Source organism: Megalobrama amblycephala, linkage group LG21 (genome assembly GCF_018812025.1).
Source record: "Megalobrama amblycephala isolate DHTTF-2021 linkage group LG21, ASM1881202v1, whole genome shotgun sequence".
NCBI lineage: Eukaryota > Metazoa > Chordata > Actinopteri > Cypriniformes > Xenocyprididae > Megalobrama > Megalobrama amblycephala.
In genome coordinates this window covers 12,610,431-12,631,651 of record NC_063064.1, presented here as the reverse complement: position 1 = coordinate 12,631,651, position 21,221 = coordinate 12,610,431, and the positions used below count along the sequence as shown (strand labels likewise).

Genomic DNA, 21,221 nt, shown 5'->3' with positions numbered 1-21,221 from the left:
TTTGCATAGTCAAATGGCTCACATAGGAATTGTCAAAGCACTTTTTACATCTTCTGCAGGTTAAAAAAGAAAACAGACAACAAGGTTGTGATTTATGCAGTTTGCAGTGTTCAAAAACAGACTAAAAACAGTCAACAAACCTTATCATCAGTAATTTTATGCACATTATGAGATATTTTTATTGTAGAAATTTTTTCACTACATCCAATCATAAAAAAGCATAATTTTGCACATAAATGGTGTTACAATTTGGGTAAGGTGACTGTTATGATGCTGTGAAGTCAGATGCGGATTCCTACCGTCTACACAGGAAGGTTTGTTCCGTGTTGTGCCGGCCACTTTTCCTGGTAAACATGAGCACTTGACCGTCTGGGAACGTTCCTCAATGCGGTTCTTGTTGCAACATCGGTGTGCTGCGATGACCTCACATGTTCCTCCCTCTGTGGATGCAGACACACACACATCAGTGGCACATATGAGATCCTCTACCTTTGACCCATAAAAAGATGCACATATTTCAGTTTGATCCAAAGCATTGTATCGAACATGACATGCATCAGAAATACACATTTCAGTAACACACACCAGACATTCAAGCAAATCAGTGACAAGTACACATTTCTGAGGTCAACAGTGAGTAAAGAACAAGATTTCATGAAAGGAAACAGCTTGTCCACAGCCTATTGAAGGAAGGAAGGTTTCTTTTGAACCTTTAGCTTCCAATATCTGACAAAAATTGAGCAGCAAGAGAAGCCTTGTTTGTATTTGCCTGTGGATTGTGTATGAGTAAAAAAAAAAAGGGTTTCGGCTTGCTTTACAGCAGGGGGTCTTCTAGAGGGGGTCTGCCAATTATTATTTGATTTTACATCAATGAATTTTGTGCAAAAATAAAAATATGCAGCAAGCACAAATACAATATCAAGTTACCTTTAACCACAGCTACAGTTAAGCTATATATTTGATTACACTTTATTTTATGATGTCCTTGTTACAGTGTAATTATATATATATATATATATATATATATATATATATATATATATATATATATATATATATATATATGTATGTATATGTATATAAGTATTAAGTAATATTAATTAACAACATTGAAGTTACAATTGGGGTTTATTTAAAGGGTAATTTCACCCAAAAAATGAAAATCCTGTCATTAATTACTCACCCTCATGTCATTCCTCACCCGTAAGACCTTTGTTCATCTTCAGAACACAAATTAAGATATTTTTGATAAAATCTGATGGCTCAGAAAGCTGCTAAAAACACATTTAAAACAGTTCATGTGACTACAGTGGTTCAACCTTTATATTATAAAGCGGCGAGAATACTTTTTGTGTGCCAAAAAACAAAATAAAGACTTTTCAACAATATCTAGTGATGGCCGATTTCAAAACACTACTTCGAAGCTTTACGAATCTTTTGTTCGAATCAGTGGTTCGGATCGCGTATCAAACTGACAAAGTCACGTGAACTATTGAATTTCAAAACACTTATGACGTGTTATGACGGATCTTGCTGGCAATAGAGGCCTCACTGAGCCATCGGATTTCATCAAAAATATCTTAATTTGTGTTCTGAAGATGAACGAAGGTCTTAGGGTGTGGAATGACATGAGGGTGAGTAATTAATGACAGAATTTTCAATTATGGGTGAACTAACCCTTTAAGGTTAGTTGCATGTAACTATACATATACTAAGTACATGTAACATGTGAAACAAGTATACTAAAATAAAGTGTTCAGAAACCTTAGACTTTTCCACTTTTACCCTTTGATGATCATCAGTCATTAATTATCAATAAGCTTCAGCTTCTTTTCAACAGTCATTAAAAAGACAGACATACTGTATAAAAGGGAAAATTCATTATTGGATGTGAACACTGAACATGTTTTCCACAAAAATCAAGATAATTTTCTACATACGGAAAAGATTTTTCTTGGTGTGTTTGTGTGTATTTTAGACATATTTAAATCCATGACGGTAAAAAGAAAATCTGAGGCCTGAAGACCTGAAGCCTCGGCTCCTTAATTAGATTAACGTCCAAAGTCATCAGTTAAAACAGCATTAGAGCAAATGGCCCTTGTAAAAAGCCTCTAAAGAGAAAATTATAGGCTCTTCTGCAGACTCTTACTGCTAGGCTTTCCATGTAATTACCATGTATTCTTTCTTCTCTCTGTGTTGCAAATTGCCCTTGAAGCGTGCTGATTATCTTATCTAAATGACAAGCCTTTTACCCTTGTGTGATGTAAGCAAAGGAAGGTGAGGGTTTTGTCACCGTTTGGTCTGAGAAGACAATGTGGATACATACAGTACATTATGGCATTGATGTGACTGAATAGGTAAGAAATGAGTCTTACCTATTTAGTCACATCAATGCCATAATGTACTGTATGTCTCCACATTGTCTTAATAATGAGTCTTGAGACTGTGAAATTTTGAAGTCCTCGCAGTCATCATCGTGCTCTTTGCCCTCCAACACACATACTTTACAGGACATCTCTGCAGCTACACGATATGCACTGCGGCAAAGTGGACCCCATTGTGACAAAAAGAGGAAAAAAGAAAGTGAAAAGATCAGAATGCGCAAAAGCTACTAGTGGGTCACCATAACAATAGCAAGCACCCTGAGGAGAGCTGGGGGATTGATGAGAGGTAATGGTTTCCCCCTCAAACAGTGGGCTCACAGCTCCGTACCAACCCCAAGACAGAAGAGAACAAGGGAACAGAGGAGGACAGAAGTGCAGGACGGGAAAAGAGCAAGAGGGAGGGGATAGGAGGGAAGGAGGCAGGCAGCTCCCTCGCTGGGCCAGGCCGGGCCGGTTGAGTAATGACAGAGCTGTTGGAAGCGCCCCTCTCACACAATTATAAAGCGGCCAGGTAATTCAGCCAGTGGGGTTGCTGCAGCGAGGCCCTCCATCAGATGCTCCCCTTTCTCCAACACCCGAGGAAACCCTCTTTATCTTTCCCTGACAGCTGTCCACCCATCCGCTCCCACATCCCTCAATTACACCACAGCTCATGCGAAGACATACGAGAGAAATTGTACCATACTGACTGGAGCATACGAAGAAAAGGGAAAGAAAATGGAGAAGACGTTGTTCGCCCCATTTCCCACCAGTTCAACATGAATCAACATGGATTTTCGAGATGCACAAGTTATCAGTTCCACATTGGTTATTGGCTGATAGTTTTGAATTTAGGTTTAAAAAAAAAAAAAGTAAAAAAAAAAAAATAAAAAAAAATCAAAATTAGATATATATATATCTGGCAATATTAGAGGTTAGAGATATTGAATTTATCAGCATCGTAAATATTTGATATATCAGCCAATATTAGTGATTACTTTATCAGTATAAGTTGATATTAAATATATTGGCTGATATTAGAGATTTTTTTCCATTTATTGTATGTAGTACATTTGTAAGGCAATATTAGTTTTGTACTGGATATTGGCTGATATTAAAGATTTTTTAATCTATCAGTTAATATTGGATATTAGAGAATTTTTATTTTATTGATATTGGTCGAAATTGGATATATATGATCCGATATTAGAGTTTTATTTACTTATTTATTGTATCGGTCAATATTGTGTGTGTGTGTGTATATGTGTGTGTGTGTGTATATATATGTACGTCAGTATTTTCACCCCCCAAAAAAGGTTTTAAGCCAGTTATTTATATATTTCGCTGTAGTGTGTCAATAGGAAATATCCATTCACATTTCCAAACATTCATTTTGCCATTAATTGAAATAATCCAGTGAGGTTTTTGAATACACAAGGAGTCTGACAACAGTAGGTGCTCCACACAGTGATCTGATCTCACCATCATCGAATCCGTCTGTGATTACATGAAGAAACAGATGAAACTGAGACAAACCAAATCCAGAAGAACTGTGGCCGTGTCTCTAATATGCTTGAAGAAACCTGCTAAAATAGACCATGTTGCCTGGAGGCAACACCGTATCACAGAGGGATATATACATAGAGTCTGACAACAGCCCCCCCCCCCCCCCCTTTTGGGGGGTGAAAATACTAAGACTTTTGCACAGTACTACAGTATATATATATATATATATATATATATACCTCTGTGATATGGTGTTGCCTCCAGGCAACATGGTCTATTTTAGTTTGTTTTTAATAAAAAAATCCTCAATTGATTGATCAAGCGTATCTCAGGACAGAATAACTCAAATACTAATCAATAAAAGTGCAAAAAAGACCAAAACATGACCAACAGGGGTCCATTTTGTGCTCTGTTTCAGCACATGTCACATGGCTCCATATGTTTTTAACTTGTTTGTATCCATTTAATCACCCACAAAAAATACGAGTCACCTTTACTGGCAAGTAAAGAAATATTTTCAAGAACTTTACATTATATATCATCAAATGTTTTAGAGAAATTAACAAAAAACTGTGTGTACCATAATGGAATCGCATAAGGCCATACAGGCATAATAGGTTTGAATACAAGTGTATTATATTTGTAAAGAAAAGAGTTACAATAATCTAAATATATTTGCATTTTCACAAGATTTTGTAAGAATAGTGATTCACATACTATATCTGCATATATAATGATCTGCACATTTTCTATAGCACTTCATAAAGGTATAAAACACAGATAACACTGGCAGTTGATGAGAGTAAGGATGAGGGGTCATACTGTGAGGAGGAAGATCAAATCATAGTGACAATCTGTCAGGGAGAGAGTGAGGGTGAAAGAGAAGATGGAGATGAAGATGGACATGATAACATGATATAATAACATAAAAATATGATGGTTTGGTAATATTTGTTTTCCACTATGGTACAGTGTTGCCTGAGGGCAAAATAAAATGTTACTTTTTATTAAATATGAAACTTTTAACACATTAAAAACTGGGTAAATTTGTTTGTTTAAGTGTCTAGTTAATGAAATTGATGTTTTCAATACATATATTTCTTTTTTCTACATGAAAATGCCAAATGTTTCGATTTTTCCATTGTGGTACAATGTTGCCTCGAGGCAACAAACTTATAAAAAATAAATAAATTAAAAATTTATGAAAATGTGTATTGATATTGTTAAAGTGTCCAATTTTAAGCAGGAAAAACAACACAATTTTTTTTCTCATTGATATCATAATGCATACCATAGATAGAGGGATATATATATATATATATATATATATATATATATAATTATCAATATTACTACAACACGTATACATCAGTTATTGATACTGAATATATATTAGGCAATATGAGTTTTTTATATTTCTCAGTATCGCTCAAATATTTAATATATGTTGTTCAAAATTAAGAGATTTTTTTAAAATTAATCTGTATCGGTCAATATTGAATATTAATTGGCTGTTATTAAAGATTTATTTAGATGTAGTTTATTTAATTGATTTATTATTTCTTTTTTATATTGGCTAATTTTACAGATTTTTTTATATAACATAATACTGGATATTTAATCATGCATGCTCAGTTTCCCCTATTTTTACATTTAGATTACTTTTCTAATGCTTACTTAACATTAATCTTTTAAAAGAATAATTTAATAAGTCACAGTAAATGTAATCTTAAGCAAATCTCAAAATTAATATACAATTTTCACAGTGTACATTGTTGTGAAGCCTAAATTCACTAACATTTTAAAACCATCGATTGTACTTTTTTAGTAATTTATTTCAATTTACTTAGACTATTACTATTAAATTCTATTTACTTATATTTAATTTTAATATTGACGATTTATCAATTACCAGCTAAAACAGTAAGTGCATAAGAGAGGAAATTACAGTGTCCTCTTGCTTAGATCTCTCTGCCTTTCAAGTTTTTTTTCAAACCCCTGATTCAGGGTCAGAGTGAGCAATGGAAAACCAACAGTGCTAGTTTTCCAGTGGTGGACATGATTGCCCTTGCTGCGCTGTCATCAGTCCTCACATTTGAGCAGAAGGCAATCCATTTGTCCAAACGTGTTTGGCAACACGTATGTCTAGTTTTGACCTCCCATTAAAACATCAGCCGTCACCACACTGACAGGATTACACTCAAAACACTCTCTGCCATTCATGACAGCTCACTCTGGACCTATTACTGCTGTGCTCTCCATAAACTCGATATGATCTCAGTGTTCACCTGAAACCACAAAACATCTCCACAAATCCCTCAGGACTCTATTTAACCTCTGTTAACTGCTTTAAATGTCTTATTGACTATTTTACTATTTCAGAATTTTTTTCGTATACGGCTTTCTAAGGCTGTTTTCTGGATAAGATTCTCACACTCGTTCATTCAGAGTGAATCATTGCTCCCCATGGTGTTTTTTTTTTTAAAGACGTGGATGTCTAATACAGCAGCAATTCGATCCTAGTCATTATTGTGGAACGTGGATTTCCATGAATATGGGAATGGCTTGTCATGAGGAATAGGTTCTTTATGGCTCTGTCCTAGACTGAAAGCTTTAAAATCCATGCTATAGTTCATTGATTCAATACTGGCCCAGCAAACCTTTAGATGAATGTTTTCATCTTGGTTTTTGACTGTTCAGAAAACGAGCTGACACACAAAATGAAAAACTGTGGAGCTCTACAATATTCACAAACAACGGCCATTAAAATGTGCTGTGATAAAATGACAAAACATTCACCTGCTGGAGGTAATTTAATGTTTTAGCTTCTTCTCAGCCAGAAGCATTTGTGAGCAGAGGAAGACAGTTTAAAGAGTATAACAAGCCTTAAACACAACAAATTGCTTAACCTGTCAACCTGTTTGCCACTGAAATTCAACTCAGAATCAGCATATACCTACACCACCCATCAAAGTAGTTCCTGAACCCTAAAATGTTCCTGAATCAACATTCCCATGAAGCAATGAGCAAAATAACAGCCAGAACCTAAGTCCTGAACAAACCCTTTTTAAAAGCCATTGGGCTGACCTGGCCCAAAAAGCTTTTCTTTGAAAAAAAGTTAATTGTTATTTTATATCTCACAATTCTGACATTTTTTCTCAGAATTGTAAGATATAAACTCGCAATTCTGAGAAAATTCTGTCAGTCTTTTTTCCCCTCAGAATTGGACTTTATAACTCACAATTGCGAGTTTATATCTCACAATTCTGAGAAAAGAAGCAGAATTGCGCAATATATACTGAATAATTTTTTATATAAAAAAATGAAGAATTGCAAGAAAAAAGTCAGAATTGTCACAAATATAACTCTCAATTGTGAGTTTACATCATGCAATTCTGAGAAAAAAGTCAGAATTGTGAGATAAAAAGTTGCAATTACCTTTTTAATTTTTTATTCAGTGCCGAAAACAAGCTTCCATAAATATAAAATAGAACAAAAATTACTCACAGCAGTATGAACACTTTCTAAATGAAAGAGTATAAAATATAATATAAAAAAATACAAATAAAGACATTCAAAAGAGGGCTAAATTGTCCAAAGCAGCATAACTGATAGCAAAACAGCACAGGATTACTATTAATATTGATATATTGGAAGTCATTGATTATACATCTAACTTGTGCATGACATCACTGCATGTGGGTGGGGCCCAGACACATGATTCTTGGCTCTAAATCGCATGAAATGTGTTTAACTGATTTGTGCGGCTTTAGGATTGATCGTCCCAATGTTGGACTAAAGCGTCTGACATATGTTACTACATTTTAGTGCCTTGATCAAAACTCTCCTCGCCCATAATTGCTTCTGTTATTAATCTTGCACAAGCTCAGAGATAAATCAGACCGCAGAGAACATTTACAGAACACAGTAACAATAAAAAGCCTTTCAGTATATCTGTTTTATGTGCACGTCGCTGGCTCAAATCACAAACGATGTGACACAGAAAGGTCTATTTCCTTGCACGGTATCTCATTGAGTTTGACTGTAATGACTTGAGGTGAGTCTAATGGAAGCTAATAATAGGTTTACCTACCGCAAGGAGTCTTTCATTGGGATTTAATGCTTTTTACATCCTGTGGCAGCAGAAGAATGTGTGCGCGGGTGTGTTTGCTAGTTTAATCTGTATGTGTGTGATGGTGAGAGATCAAGAGAGGCCAGAGAGGCAGCTTTTTGTACAGCCATCAGACAGGTGGACATTAAACCATCCTGCACCGGCACCATCTGTGCTCAGAATAAGTGCGGGGTAATGACACCTCCGGACTGCGAGTTAGCGTAATGTTGAATTTCTTAGAGGACAAATGGCCATTCCAGCCCTGCTGCTAAGGCTAAACTCATTCACACCATGTTTCTGTTAGCTACAGGTAATCACCACTCCATTACCTCTGCGAATGTGTGTGTAGGTGTGAGAAAGTATGGGCAGAAGTACATTTGTTTGCTTTATAACAGAGCGTTTAGGAGTTGAAGGGATAGTTCACCCCAAAAAGAAGATATTTTGAAGAATCTCTCAATTGTTTTTGTCTATACAATGAAACGCTTTGGACTCCATTGACTTTCCATTGGCTTTCATTGCAAAAAACAACCTGACATTTCAAAATATCTTTGTGTTCCGCAGAAGAAAGATAGTCATGCAGGTTTGGGACACATGAGGATAAGAAAATTATGACAGAACTTTCATTTTTGGATGAACTACCACTTTAAATCTCTGGGGTCTGTAAACACACCAGCGCGTTTTGCTGGATTTTCGTCACATAAGTCATTTTTTGGCATACAGGTAAAAGTAATACATCAATTCGAAACTACAGAAATGTCTACTTTCATTTGTGTGCACTTACAGTAAAAACTAAATGTTGTGCTTTTTGCAAAATAAAGAAAACTAATATAATGCTTGATCTGCCTGTCTCTTTCTCAATAAAGTCTATTCTGATAGTTGTTACAAAATTAACTGTAACTTAGTGAATACTTATCACACAAACATGAGACATACAGTGGTGTGAAAATGTGCTTGCCGCCTTCCTGATTTTTTATTTTTTTGCATGTTTGTCACACTTTGATGTTTCAGATCATCAAACAAATTTAAATATGAATCAAAATTAAATGAAGGTTTTTTATTATTATGAAGGGAAAACAAAATCACATGGCCCTTTGAAAAATGCTTGCCCCTCCCCCCCCCCCTCATAACTGTGGTTTATCACACCTGAGTTCAGTTTCTCTAGCCACACCCAGGCCTGATTACTGCCACACCTGTTCGCAATCAAGAAATCACTTAAATAGGACCTGCCTGACTAAGTGAAGTAGACCAAAAGATCCTCAAAAGCTACACATCATGTTGAGATCCAAAGAAATTCAGGAAAAAATGAGAAAGCAAGTAATTGAGATCTATCAGTCTGGATTATAAGGTTATAAAGCCATTTCTAAAGCTTTGGGACTCCAGCGACCACAGTAAGAGCCATTATCAAATTGAAAACAAATATTTTCTGTTTATGGAATCTGTTTCAAAATAGAGAGATGTCAGTTGTTTGCGAGTCACCTCATTATCCACTAATGCGGCATTCAAAGGCAAATTCTGAGGAGAATCACATGCAACAGAGTCAACAACACCCACATCAACTCGAAACAATGCATCAAGCTTAGTCAGTTTCATGACTAAGTGATGGTAAGTGATATTAGAAGCTTGATACTAGTAAAATTGCTCACACTATACAATAAAAAAATATATTTAAATTGTTGCAGCACCTCTCCTCCAAGTCTGTAACGCTCTGTTTAGTTCCTTCTCTATGAAGCCCCTCATTCCGAAAAGCACAATGTGATCTGATTGGTCGGCTGGTCCAGTATGTTGTGATTGGTCAACTGCTGTGGAGTGGACTCTGGAGATGTTTTTCATGCTCAAAAAGCAACAATTCCCCACTAAAGAAAGTTGAAAATGTAAAAAAAAAACACAATAGGTCTAGAAGTATTGTTCATTGTTCTTTCATTGTTAACTAATATAGCGAACTCATGATAACAAACGAAACCTTACTGTAAAGTGTTACTGTAAAATTAACTTCTTTCTCCTACACTTTTTCTCTCTCTCTTTCTCTCCCCTGAGGTTAGGTTGGAGGTGGGTCGCATCAATCAGTGCAACTCTGGTCATTCTCCCATCAGGCCTTTCTAAACCCAGGGTCATTACAGTAGCGCGCATAGAGATTACCTTTAAGGGAATCGATGCTTTAGTGTTTTTGGTGAGTCAAAGGCTAATTAAAAGCACAGTAATGAAGGAGTGTGGAATGGAGCAGTGGGGCAAGGGTTCAGAGTAATTAAAACAGCTCTGACACACTTTATTCCAAGCATTCCTTTTGCTGCTTACATGGTGTCCATTGGATTTATTTCTGCTTGTGGATAAAGATAGTACGGTGACCAGAAGGGGACATGTTCGGTTCACTTAGTTATGTCGTGGCCACAACAAATTAACTCGCGGGAACATGATAATATGTCATGGCCACAAGATCACTTTGTCGAGGTAACGGCATCCTTATGTTGCGGCCATGCAATGTGAAGTCATGGCATCGGGATCCTATATTAAGGGAAAAAAAAAGAACAAATCCTGTTCTTTTTAACTTTTTATTCATCAAAGAATCCTGAAAAAATGCATCACTGTTTCTACAAAAAAGGCTGCAAATTTTTTTTTTTTTAATTGATATAAGAAATGTTTCTTGAGCACCAAATCAGCATATTAGAATGATTTCTAAAGAATCATGTGACACTGAAGACTGAAGTAATGATGCTTAAGCTTTTCCATCACAGGAATAAATTACATTTTAAAGTATATTAAAATAGAAAATAGTTGTAATAATATTTCACAATATTACTGCTTTTACTGTATTTTTGAGCAAATAAATACAGTCTTGGTGAGCATAAGAGATTTCTTTCAAAAACACTTAAAAATCTTATATATATATTATTGGAATTTTAGTTCAGAGGAAGTATTTAAGTATTATTTAATATATATTATCTGTACACTACTAAATCCTTACTAAAATAGTGCTCATTTGTAAACTGGAGCAGTTCAGTGATATCAAGACCTACATGACAAGCTCGATAAAAGGAAGAGACGTGCGAATGTTCTCTTGACTCTGTTTTCACCTTGTGGTGACAGGAATACAGAGTGTCATATCCGACAATCCAACGCACACACACCTGTGATTTTTAACAAGGACAATTACCTGAGTCTCATATCCATCACAGGATTAATACCAGTCATGATAGGGCCTGTAATGTATAGAGTGCAAGAGAGAGGAGGATAGTTGGAGGAGTGGTTAGACAGAGAGCTGGGAGAGAAAATGCTCTGATTAGAAATTACTCTAGTGTGGAGAGGTACTCATTCTCAAATGGCACCCATTAAACTGTAATGTATTGCACAGGCAAAGCACACAACAGTGCAGCTAACCAGGCTAATTCTCAGTTTCCATCAAACATGGCTTAATTACTATGCAGCCTGGAGAAAAGTGATGCTATAAATGCCTTTATTTTCTGAAGTTGGAAAACTATTTAATCTTTACCAAATTATCTTTCCTTTCTCTCTTTCCAGTCAGAAATTTTGAGAGACCCAGGCTGAAACTAAAGAAACAAATGAACAAGACAAATGAAAGCAGTTCATCAGTCTGAATCCACAGGATGAAAATTAATGACTAACTTTTCATTGTTCTCTCAATCATCATCAGGTTGACAATGAAACTAAGGTGATAATAAAACTGCTTATTAATCCCCAAATTTTCTTCAGTTCAGCAGAAGCACTTTAAAAGTACATGTGTTAGACACATAGTAAATATGGTAACACTTTACAATAAAGTTCATTAGTTAACTACATTAGTTAACATGAACTAATAATGAACTGCACTTCTACAGCATTTATTAATCTTTGTTAATGTTAAAGGTGCAATATGTAATATTTTTGCAGTAAAATATCTAAAAACCACTAGGCCAGTGTTATATATTTTGTTCTCTTGAGTACTTACAATATCCCAAATGTTTCCAACTATTTGTAAATCGTGAGAAAATTGCAATTTTAACCAAGGCTCCGGGACGTGTGAGGAGTCGACTGTCAATTGCGTCATATTCGTGTTAACCCTCGGTTTCCGGTTTTATTTTGAAGAAACCATGGAAACACCAAAGACGCTTTAATATATTACATGTTTTAATAGACAAGGGAACAACTGTTTTGATATATTTATAGACAACAACTAATTATTGTTATATAGCTCAACACGTTTAGTCTTATTGTTTAAATCTAATTTTCTTGATTTTTTGCGAGTACCATGCTTTACCATGCCTCAGAGAAAAACACTAATTTGTCAAATAGTTAACATAGCATAATCAGATGCAGCTTTATTTTTATTAAGAGTAATACATAATTTTCTCCATCATACAATACGTTTTAAAATTAATTGCATGCCATTTATCAACACAAGGCATCCAATATTTAATATGATATTCTAAAATTGATCTATCTTACTGCAGTGTGCAACAGTGTCTCACAGCAGCCGCCGAGGGAATGCACAGAGTAACGTTATAACAACATTTTCAACACACTCAAATGAATCTAATATGATAAACAGAGCTGCGTTTCCTCATACTCATGACCGTAATAAAAGTTACGCTGCTCGTGAGGCGTGTGTTGCGCAATTGCTCCAGAGGCCTCGTTCAGCTCCCACAACACTCGGTCCTGCTCCGCTTCATACTACAGTAACATTAATAATCGCATCCATGAACATGGTTTCTTCTCGACTCCAATCCCTATTCTTTAGCACCGTCTGTTGAGATGGAGACCACATGTCCGAAGATTCCGCTCTAAAACTTGGCATCATCAAGCTACGCCTTTGTTTTGAATAGGCTTTTAGCGACCTCTAGAGGACAAGATTATTATATATTGTACCTTTAATTTCATCATTTACTAATACATTATTAAAATCTTGTTAACATTAGTTAATGCACTGTGAACTAACATGAACAACTGCATTTTCATTAACTAACATTAACGAAGATTAGTAAATACAGTAACAAATGTATTGCTCATGGTTAGTTCATGTTAGTTAATACATTACCTAATGTTTAATTAATGAACCTTATTGTAAAGTGTTACTGTAAATATAATAGAACTAATTTCTAAATAATATTTATATTTAATAATCCTAATGTGAAATATGTCATAACTCTTGAAATAGTTTTAGCATGTTATTGAATATGGCAATGTTAATGTATTTGGTCTTGGTGGACTAGATCTGCTATGCTGCTTCTTCTGCCATTGTTGATTATTGCTGCTGCAGATCAAGTATGGACTAGTATCCCGTAGCAGATCTAGGCAGGTGGAGCTGGGGGAGGTGGACGGTTTTTAGAGGAACTCTGATAGGCCGCTGCAGGACTAGCGTACAGCAAACACTGAAAAGACTATTTAAATGTTTAAATCTCATCGGCAGCAGGATTGAAATGTTCTGTTCTCTTGAATTCTCTTACTCGAAAATATAAAATGAGTACTATTCTTGGGTTTCCCCTGTTTAGGTCAGACGTACCTGTTTCATTCCAACCAACACGCATTATTTTTCTTTCAGTAAACCAACTGAGTCTGTTTCAGTAATGCATTCAGAGGCTTTTCTTATTGATTAGCATTAGAAATTAAAATCAGCAACACATCTCTCTACAACATGCTTCATCAAAGGGAATATGAACCAGCTGTTATCATGCATTTATGTTTAATAGCTTCAGCTTTCAGGGCTGGCAATTGAAATTTAACTTCTCATCTTTAACACCCATCTGAATTCCAACCCCGCATTTAAAAGCAGTACATGCAAACTTCTCACAGCTTAAAATGCAGCCAAAAGCCTTTTTTGAGCTCTGTGGAATCATAAGATAACTCCCGACATGTTACTCCCTCTGGGCTGACATTAATTTTGCTCACATGACATATTTCTAAAAAATGTGCTGGGAAATGAAGCGTGAACAGTACAAAGACTAAATGCGGAGTTGTCTGGAGCAATCTAATAGCTCACATTGGTTGGGGAGATTATGTGTAAACACAAATCATTCAATCTTAGAGCTCTCGGAGGGATTTTTCCAACACAGAACAATAAGATGGCATCTGCATATTGTGATCCTAACATTTATTATTGCGCTGCATGTGGAAGGGTTAAATGTTTATCATTGCATGTTGTAGAAAAATGCTTGTTGTGTGTCATCCTGTGAGCAATAGCAAACACAAATGTGCACACTTGTCACAGCAGCCACTGTAAAAAATGAAATAAAATAAAAAATAAATAAAAAAACTACATATTTTCCAGTTTACAGACCCTTTTGTGTAACTATGTGAAAGTGAACAATATAAAAACCCATGTTAGAGCAACAGAACTCCCCCAAATGTAATCTCATGGCAGATAATCTTAACACATCTTTCATCTGTAATTTAAACATGAAAATATTAGGCAATCAATTAAGGCATTTCTCTTTATATAGAACCTTTTTTTTTGTCAAAAAGGTTCTTTAAAATTGAGTCCAGAACCCTATAAGGTTCAATATAACAGCTGTGTCCAGAGTAAATGTCAGAGAAGTTTGACATTGCACCTATCTGATATAGTTTAGCCTTACAAAGTCGCAAAAATTTCAGACTCACACTTTTGCTCATGCAAAAAAAAAAAAAAAAAAAAAAAAAAGGATGCATGTAGGGGCATTTTCAGCCTGTAATATAAGGTGGCGAACTGTCCGTATTCACACCGCCAGTATATCTCAAGTAGCTCCTCAGAGCCCTGAGTCATAGGAGTGACTAAGCGGAGACTCTGAATCAACATCAACATGCATGAATAGCCAAAGGATCCATTGGTAAATGTGTTAGGAGGAGGCAGTTTGAAGCTAAACAGTTCATGGTCCTGCTGCAAATTTATCGCCTGTCTCAGAGCGTTTCCAAAATGTCAGGAAAGCTTGAAGGAACAAACGGTACGCAAATGAACAAGACGTGTAGCTGTTACCCTGAATTTTCCAACAGCTGTAGAAGATCCATGTGTTTTTAGACTCTACACCCACTCACAGACTCATATGAATGTCTGTGACCTCCTTTTAGTATACACATCCCAGAATCCCCTGCAGCTGAGGTCTGCCTCCCCTGTGAGGCGAAACAAGCAAATACATACAAGTAAATACACACCAGCCAGTGGACATATGCGGCAGTGGGTACTGGGATCAGAGAAAAAACGCACACACATTCAAACATAGCCTGAAGCAAACAGAATAAGAGAGCACAGAGAACCTGGGTATATTTCAGACGAAGTCAATGACCTCGCTGCGCCTGAGCAACACAAGTCCGGCCTGTTTATTTACACGTACACACATCACTTTATCTCTCAAAGTCTCCCCTACCTGTAGTGCCGACAGCATGTATGGAAGATTTACACATCATACCAAACTTAACAAATAACCTGCTTTCCTGTAGAATCCACAGGAGTAGATGTTGAAATTAAGAAGATGTGAAAATACTGTAGGAAACTGTCTTTGTTAAAGTAGCAACACTTAAGCACAGGTGTTACACAAACAGGATGATATTACAATAAATATATAACATTTCAATGTATTTAAATATAATACATAAATTTTCCATAAAACTGAAGAGATTTTTGAGAGCTTTAAATATATTTTTATTTTATTTATATTGTAAATATATTTTAATAAGTAGCATGTTACATTAGCAATTAATATATACTGTATATATAGTCTGTATATATATAAGTCCAGCATTACACAAAAATGTAATAATTTAAATAAATAAAAACATATATATTATATTATAATGAATATAACATCACAAAAATAATTAAAAATAAAAAATATATATGTATTTAATTATTTAATATTTAATACATACAAAGCCTTAAATTTTATTTAAAATTGTATTTTATTGTAAATATATTTAAAAAAATAAGGAAGTGAAATATATATACATTTTGAGTATACATACCCGCATATATATATATATATATATATATATATATATATATATATATATATATATATATATATATATATGCGTGTGTACTTTGTTTTGCCAGCAGCCTTGTTCCACCAGCTCCCTGAGTTTTCAAAAAATGCCTTGTGTGCACAGGCAGTCCCTGCTGCATCCAGACTAGTCATAAAAAGTAATGGAAGTGGTAATTACACCAAAAATAAATGGCCTCTATCAATCCTTAATGAGTGTCACAAAATAGCTGTACATGACCCACGCTGTCTTACGGAGCCCCCAGCACCCAAAGTTACTATCAACTACAACACTACCATGAAATAACCACAGCCTGCTGGGACTTCTGCAACAGGCCTTAATAAGAAAACTGCAGAAAAGAGGAAAAGAATGATGCCTCACACTTCTAAAGAGAGAGGTGTGCACCAAACCGCATACATCGCTGTGTTGTGAGGTTACACTGAGGTCAACGGCTGACGGTGCATTATGGGATGCCTGTTACTCTAAATGGAACTGCAACATTCACAGATCTTTTCAGACATTTAGGAAATTGAATTTGGACTGGGACACCATTGTAAAGAACTGCTTAGATCTCAAAACTGACCCGCAAGAATGGTGCCATGCAAATTGCGTTCAGCAACTTTGGTTTTTAATGCCAGTACCTTTTCTTACATTTCTTCAGTGAATCAGGCGCTGAAGCATGCAGGCAGTGCATTCAAATAAACAATGTTATTATCAGTAGTTGTGAATTACCCTTCCTGACCAGTCTGACCACATGATGAGAATAACTGTGGATACTCACGTGAAAAGTAAAACAACTACGTCAGAATGAACAAACTGTAAGTTTGACATTTAAAATATGTCTTCTGATTTAAAATATGTCCTACCTCTCTTCTTTTAAGATATAGATTATAATTAGGTGCCAAAGCCCTTTTCTTTAGGATTCTTCTTCTTCTTCTTCTTATTTTTCGTCAAGGTTTTGGGGACTTTTGTGGCCCTTAACATGCTCAAACACGGAAAATTTGCACACAGTCAGAATCCGCAGCCATTAGGGCCAGGCCGATTTGGAATTTGATATACTCCTCCTAGGGGATACATCTGATCACCTCCAAACTTGGTCAGCATGAAGTCAAGATATTAAGGATGGTAAATTGCGAACTGATTTTTGATATCTCGAACCATTTGGTTGTGGCGTTGAAATGAGTTTATGGCGAGAAATGGGAAACAGGAAATGTGTTATAACGTCTTCATACATTGACTGATTTGGACGAAACTTCAGCTGCATGTTTGTTGTAGGAGGCCGATCACATGGATGTGACTATTGTGAGTCAAAGTCATAGCGAAGCCATCGGGTGGCGGTGCCACCAGGGCTTGGACCCGTCATCGCTGCTTGCAGCTATATTTTGCACTTGATATTTATTTAAACAGTTAAAGGTGCTTATTTGCCCCTGCATTAACAGACACACACTCACAAAAGGCAAATGTCTGAGCCGAGCATCTATTCATAGAGCTACTATGATGAGCGGCAGTGTTTGAGAGTCAGAGGTCTCATGCTTGTCAAGAGATGAACACTGACAGTGAAATCAGAAAAAGGTACAAAATCTCCATGAATTTAACTTGCAATTTAATTTTGTGTATTCGAGCATGTAGATGCAAGAAGTTATTAAATAAGTCATATGACACTTGTATTTGTGAACTGAATAAAATGTGGGAAAATTGCAGATCACTTCGGACTGAACTTTCTATAGAGAAATAGCCAATCAATGTACTATAAACCATATTAATTGTTTGAATAATGTTATACACTTTATTTCAAATCATATCATGGTGTGAAACTGTAGTTTTGATACCCACTACAGATGTAATATCTGGATCAATTTATGGTTTACTCATAGTTGTCTCTCTACATTAAGTTGGGATATAAGAAATTATTGTAACATCAAACTAAATTATAGCTACACATTAACTTAAATGTCAAACCAGGATAAACAAAAACTTCAAATGTACCAAAAAAAAAAATCCTCCATAAAATAGTAAAACAAGGATCAGGCCTAAACATTGAAGACAGTGTCTCTGCCTACGACACTTCCTAATAGCAGCTTCTATCAGCTATGCAATTTTCACGGTCTTCTCCTGCTTTAGCCTTGCGCTGTTCATGTTCCCGTCACTGAGCTTCTGGCATCTCACACACTGTTCATTTATTAATAGGCATAATGCTTCAGTTGCCACTTATCTGCTCCAAATTATGCATGCATGCTAAAATCATTGTATGTGTCTAGAGAGAGAAATAGATAGACAGAAACACAGAGAGAGAGAGAGAAAGAGAGAGAGAGAGAGAGAGATGCAGTGTTGTGTAAAAAATCCCTTTCTCCATTACAATGGCACATTGGGGTCATGCATGAGTTTGCATAACAGGCTTCCATTTTCCAGCGAAGTCCATAAGCTCCAATTTATTCTGCCAGTTGTTTTGCATGTTGCTTGTTTTTGAAGCCTTTTCGAAGCATTTTTAACAGGACTGGCTTCACTCCAGAGGCGACATGTTGTGGAGTCTCTCCAGTTGTCTTCTGAGCGCCCGCCAGGCATCAATGCTAGTGTCATTACACAGCTATGCATGATAGCACCCTTTTGTCATGCTTTGTGTGTAATTACTTGTGACATTCGTACTTGTGTTTCATGGTGGGGGAGTTGGGGGGACGTTGCCAAGCATAGGTTTATCATATTACTAAAACCATCCTCACATGGCTCTCTTCAGATTTTCCTTATTTGCCATGCATCCTTCACTTTGGATCAATCAACCAGCCATCTGAGAAGTGTTGCAGTATGAAAATATACATGCATCCGAATATTTTTGGTGCTTGAATTGACTTTAATCTGTTTGAGAAGAGTGTTAAAGCTTGTTTGTTGCCAACAAAGGGGTAGTTCATTCCAAAATTAAAATTCAATCATCACTTAGGGGCCAATCAGACAGAACACAGTTTTTACATTTAAAAACTTGCGTTTTATTAACTTGAGCGCCGCATTTTTGTCATATGCAAGATGCTGCCAAAGATGCAGACGTGAGCGCAAATATGTTTACAAGGATAATTCACCCAAAAATTAAAATTATCTAATGATTTACTCACCCTCAAGCCATCCTAGGTGTGCATGACTTTCTTCTTTTAGACGAACATAATCAGAGTTATATTAAAGGGGATGTATCATGAAAATCGGGCAGTGAATGGCGCTCACGATTTTGAAGCCCCAAAAAGTGTATCCATCCATCATAAAAGTAATCCACACAGCTCCAGGGGGTTTATAAAGGCCTTCTGTAGTGAAGTGATGGGTTTTGTAAGAAAAATACACATATTTATAACTTTATAAACTATAATAACTAGCTTCCGACAAACATCCGTACGCAAGTCAACATACGGCAGAAGCGTAACCTCTAGCGATGTATGACGTAGAAGTAGGTGAGAATAAACGTTGTTCGAATAAATAGGGCTGGGCAACAAACTCAAGCTCCTCTACCCTACAGTATATCGAAATCCTCTGACATTTATTTAAAAATTATCCTTTTGGACTTCTAATTTGTGACTGGTGTTTTGTTTTGCTCTATTCTATGAGCTTTCATGTTCGTCAATACGTCATACGTCGTGTCAGAGTTTACGTTTCCGCCGTAAGTTGTCTTGCATATGGATGTTTGCTGGAAGCTGGTTATTATAGTTCATAAAGTTTTAAATATGGATATTTTTCTTACAAAAACCCATCTCTTCACTTCAGAAGGTCTTTATTAACCCCCTGAAGCTGTATGGATTACTTTTATGATGGATTGATGCACTTTTTTGGGCTTCAAAATCATGAGCACCATTCACTACCATTATAAAGCTTAGAAGAGCCAGAATATTTTAATATAACTCTGATCGTGTTCGTCTGAGAAAAGATAGTCATACACGCTTAGGATGGCTTGCGGGTAAGTAAATCATGGGATAATTTTCATCTTTGGGTGAACTTTCCCTTTAAATCTGTATGACTTACTTTCTTCTGCAAAACACAAATTAAGTTATTTTGAAGAATTTTCTGTTTTTGTCCATAGAATGAAAGTCACTGATGTTCATTGTACACACACATGCACATACATAAACAAATGCTGTGTCACAAATTTAATACTTCCCACTATATAATATGGGAAAAACAGTACGCCAAAAGAGTAGTATGTCCGAATACATATTCGAAAAACAGTAGGTGAAAAGTCCCCGGATGACCTACTACTTTCACAGAGATTCTGAAGTGCACATTCACTGGATACTTTAATATCCCATGAGGCCAAGGGAGAGGATTTATGAATGGCAGTGAAGCGACACAACTGACGCTGGTGGGTCATGTGACAGTAACAACATGGTGGATATAGTACATTGGAATTTTATTCATACTACCCATATTCATACTATATAGAGTGTACTTTTTTTAAGGTCACACTGTAAAAAATGACAGTGATTTTAACAGTAAAAGACTGTAAAACTGTCAATTGGTTTACAGAAAGTTTCCGTACTATATACGGTGAATAACTGTAATAGATCTAACGGTACATTTAATGTAAATTTACGGTAAAATACCGTTAAATTCACAGTTTTTGGAAGTGAAAAATAACAATTCATTGTAAAATTTACAGTGAAAAAACGTAAATTGACATTCCCACAATTCCCTGCGTGACACTTCACATTTGATATATTTTCGTTGAAATAACTCTGTTTCTTCTTAGTTTTTTTCATTTTTTTTCTAATCAGTTATGTACATTAGGGTTTTATGTTACATCTAATGTTGTTAAATTAATGTTTATTGCATTTTTAAAATTTCATGCTGTGTTTCACCACTGTGTTTGGTGACTGTCAGTGTATTACAAAGGTACAAAACAGATATTAGTACTTCATTAGGTTGGTAAATTAACATTATATCAGTTAATGAAATACGTTATTTTACCGTAAATTTAACCGATTTTTTTTTTACGTTGCTACTGTATTTTGTACGGTAAAGTTCTGGCAACCACAGCTGCCAGTTTTTTACCGTAAATTTTACTGGGATTTTTTTTACAGTGCACAAAGCAAATTCAAATCAAATGTAGTACCTACTCAGACAATACGTGATTTCAGATGCAGTGAAACACTTTCACAAAAGTCATACAGGTTTGGAACAACAATGGTGTGAATGCATTTAATTTTTGGTGAACTATCCCTTTAATGTCTAAAAGAACATGAAAAGTGAACAGAATGTAAATACTCAGCCCTATATTTCAGGAGCTCTATATTTGTGATTGTGTGGGTGGAAGGAAAACCTGAAATATGGAATCT

The 21,221-nt window shown here is 35.7% G+C and overlaps 1 protein-coding gene across 5 annotated transcripts in view; it reads right to left on the bottom strand.

Annotated features, from left to right (window-relative positions):
- LOC125256605 (chemokine-like protein TAFA-1) overlaps nucleotides 1–21,221 on the bottom strand; it is a 240,557-nt gene that overhangs the window by 45,209 nt on the left and 174,127 nt on the right. For all 5 annotated transcript variants that reach the window (XR_007182148.1, XR_007182147.1, XR_007182150.1 and 2 more), the window contains one exon: nucleotides 300–440. Coding sequence is in view for 1 of the 5 variants with exons in the window: in XM_048172734.1 (XP_048028691.1) it covers nucleotides 300–440 (141 nt within the window). In the remaining 4 variants the exon portion in view is untranslated. The remainder of the gene's footprint in view (nucleotides 1–299; nucleotides 441–21,221) is intronic.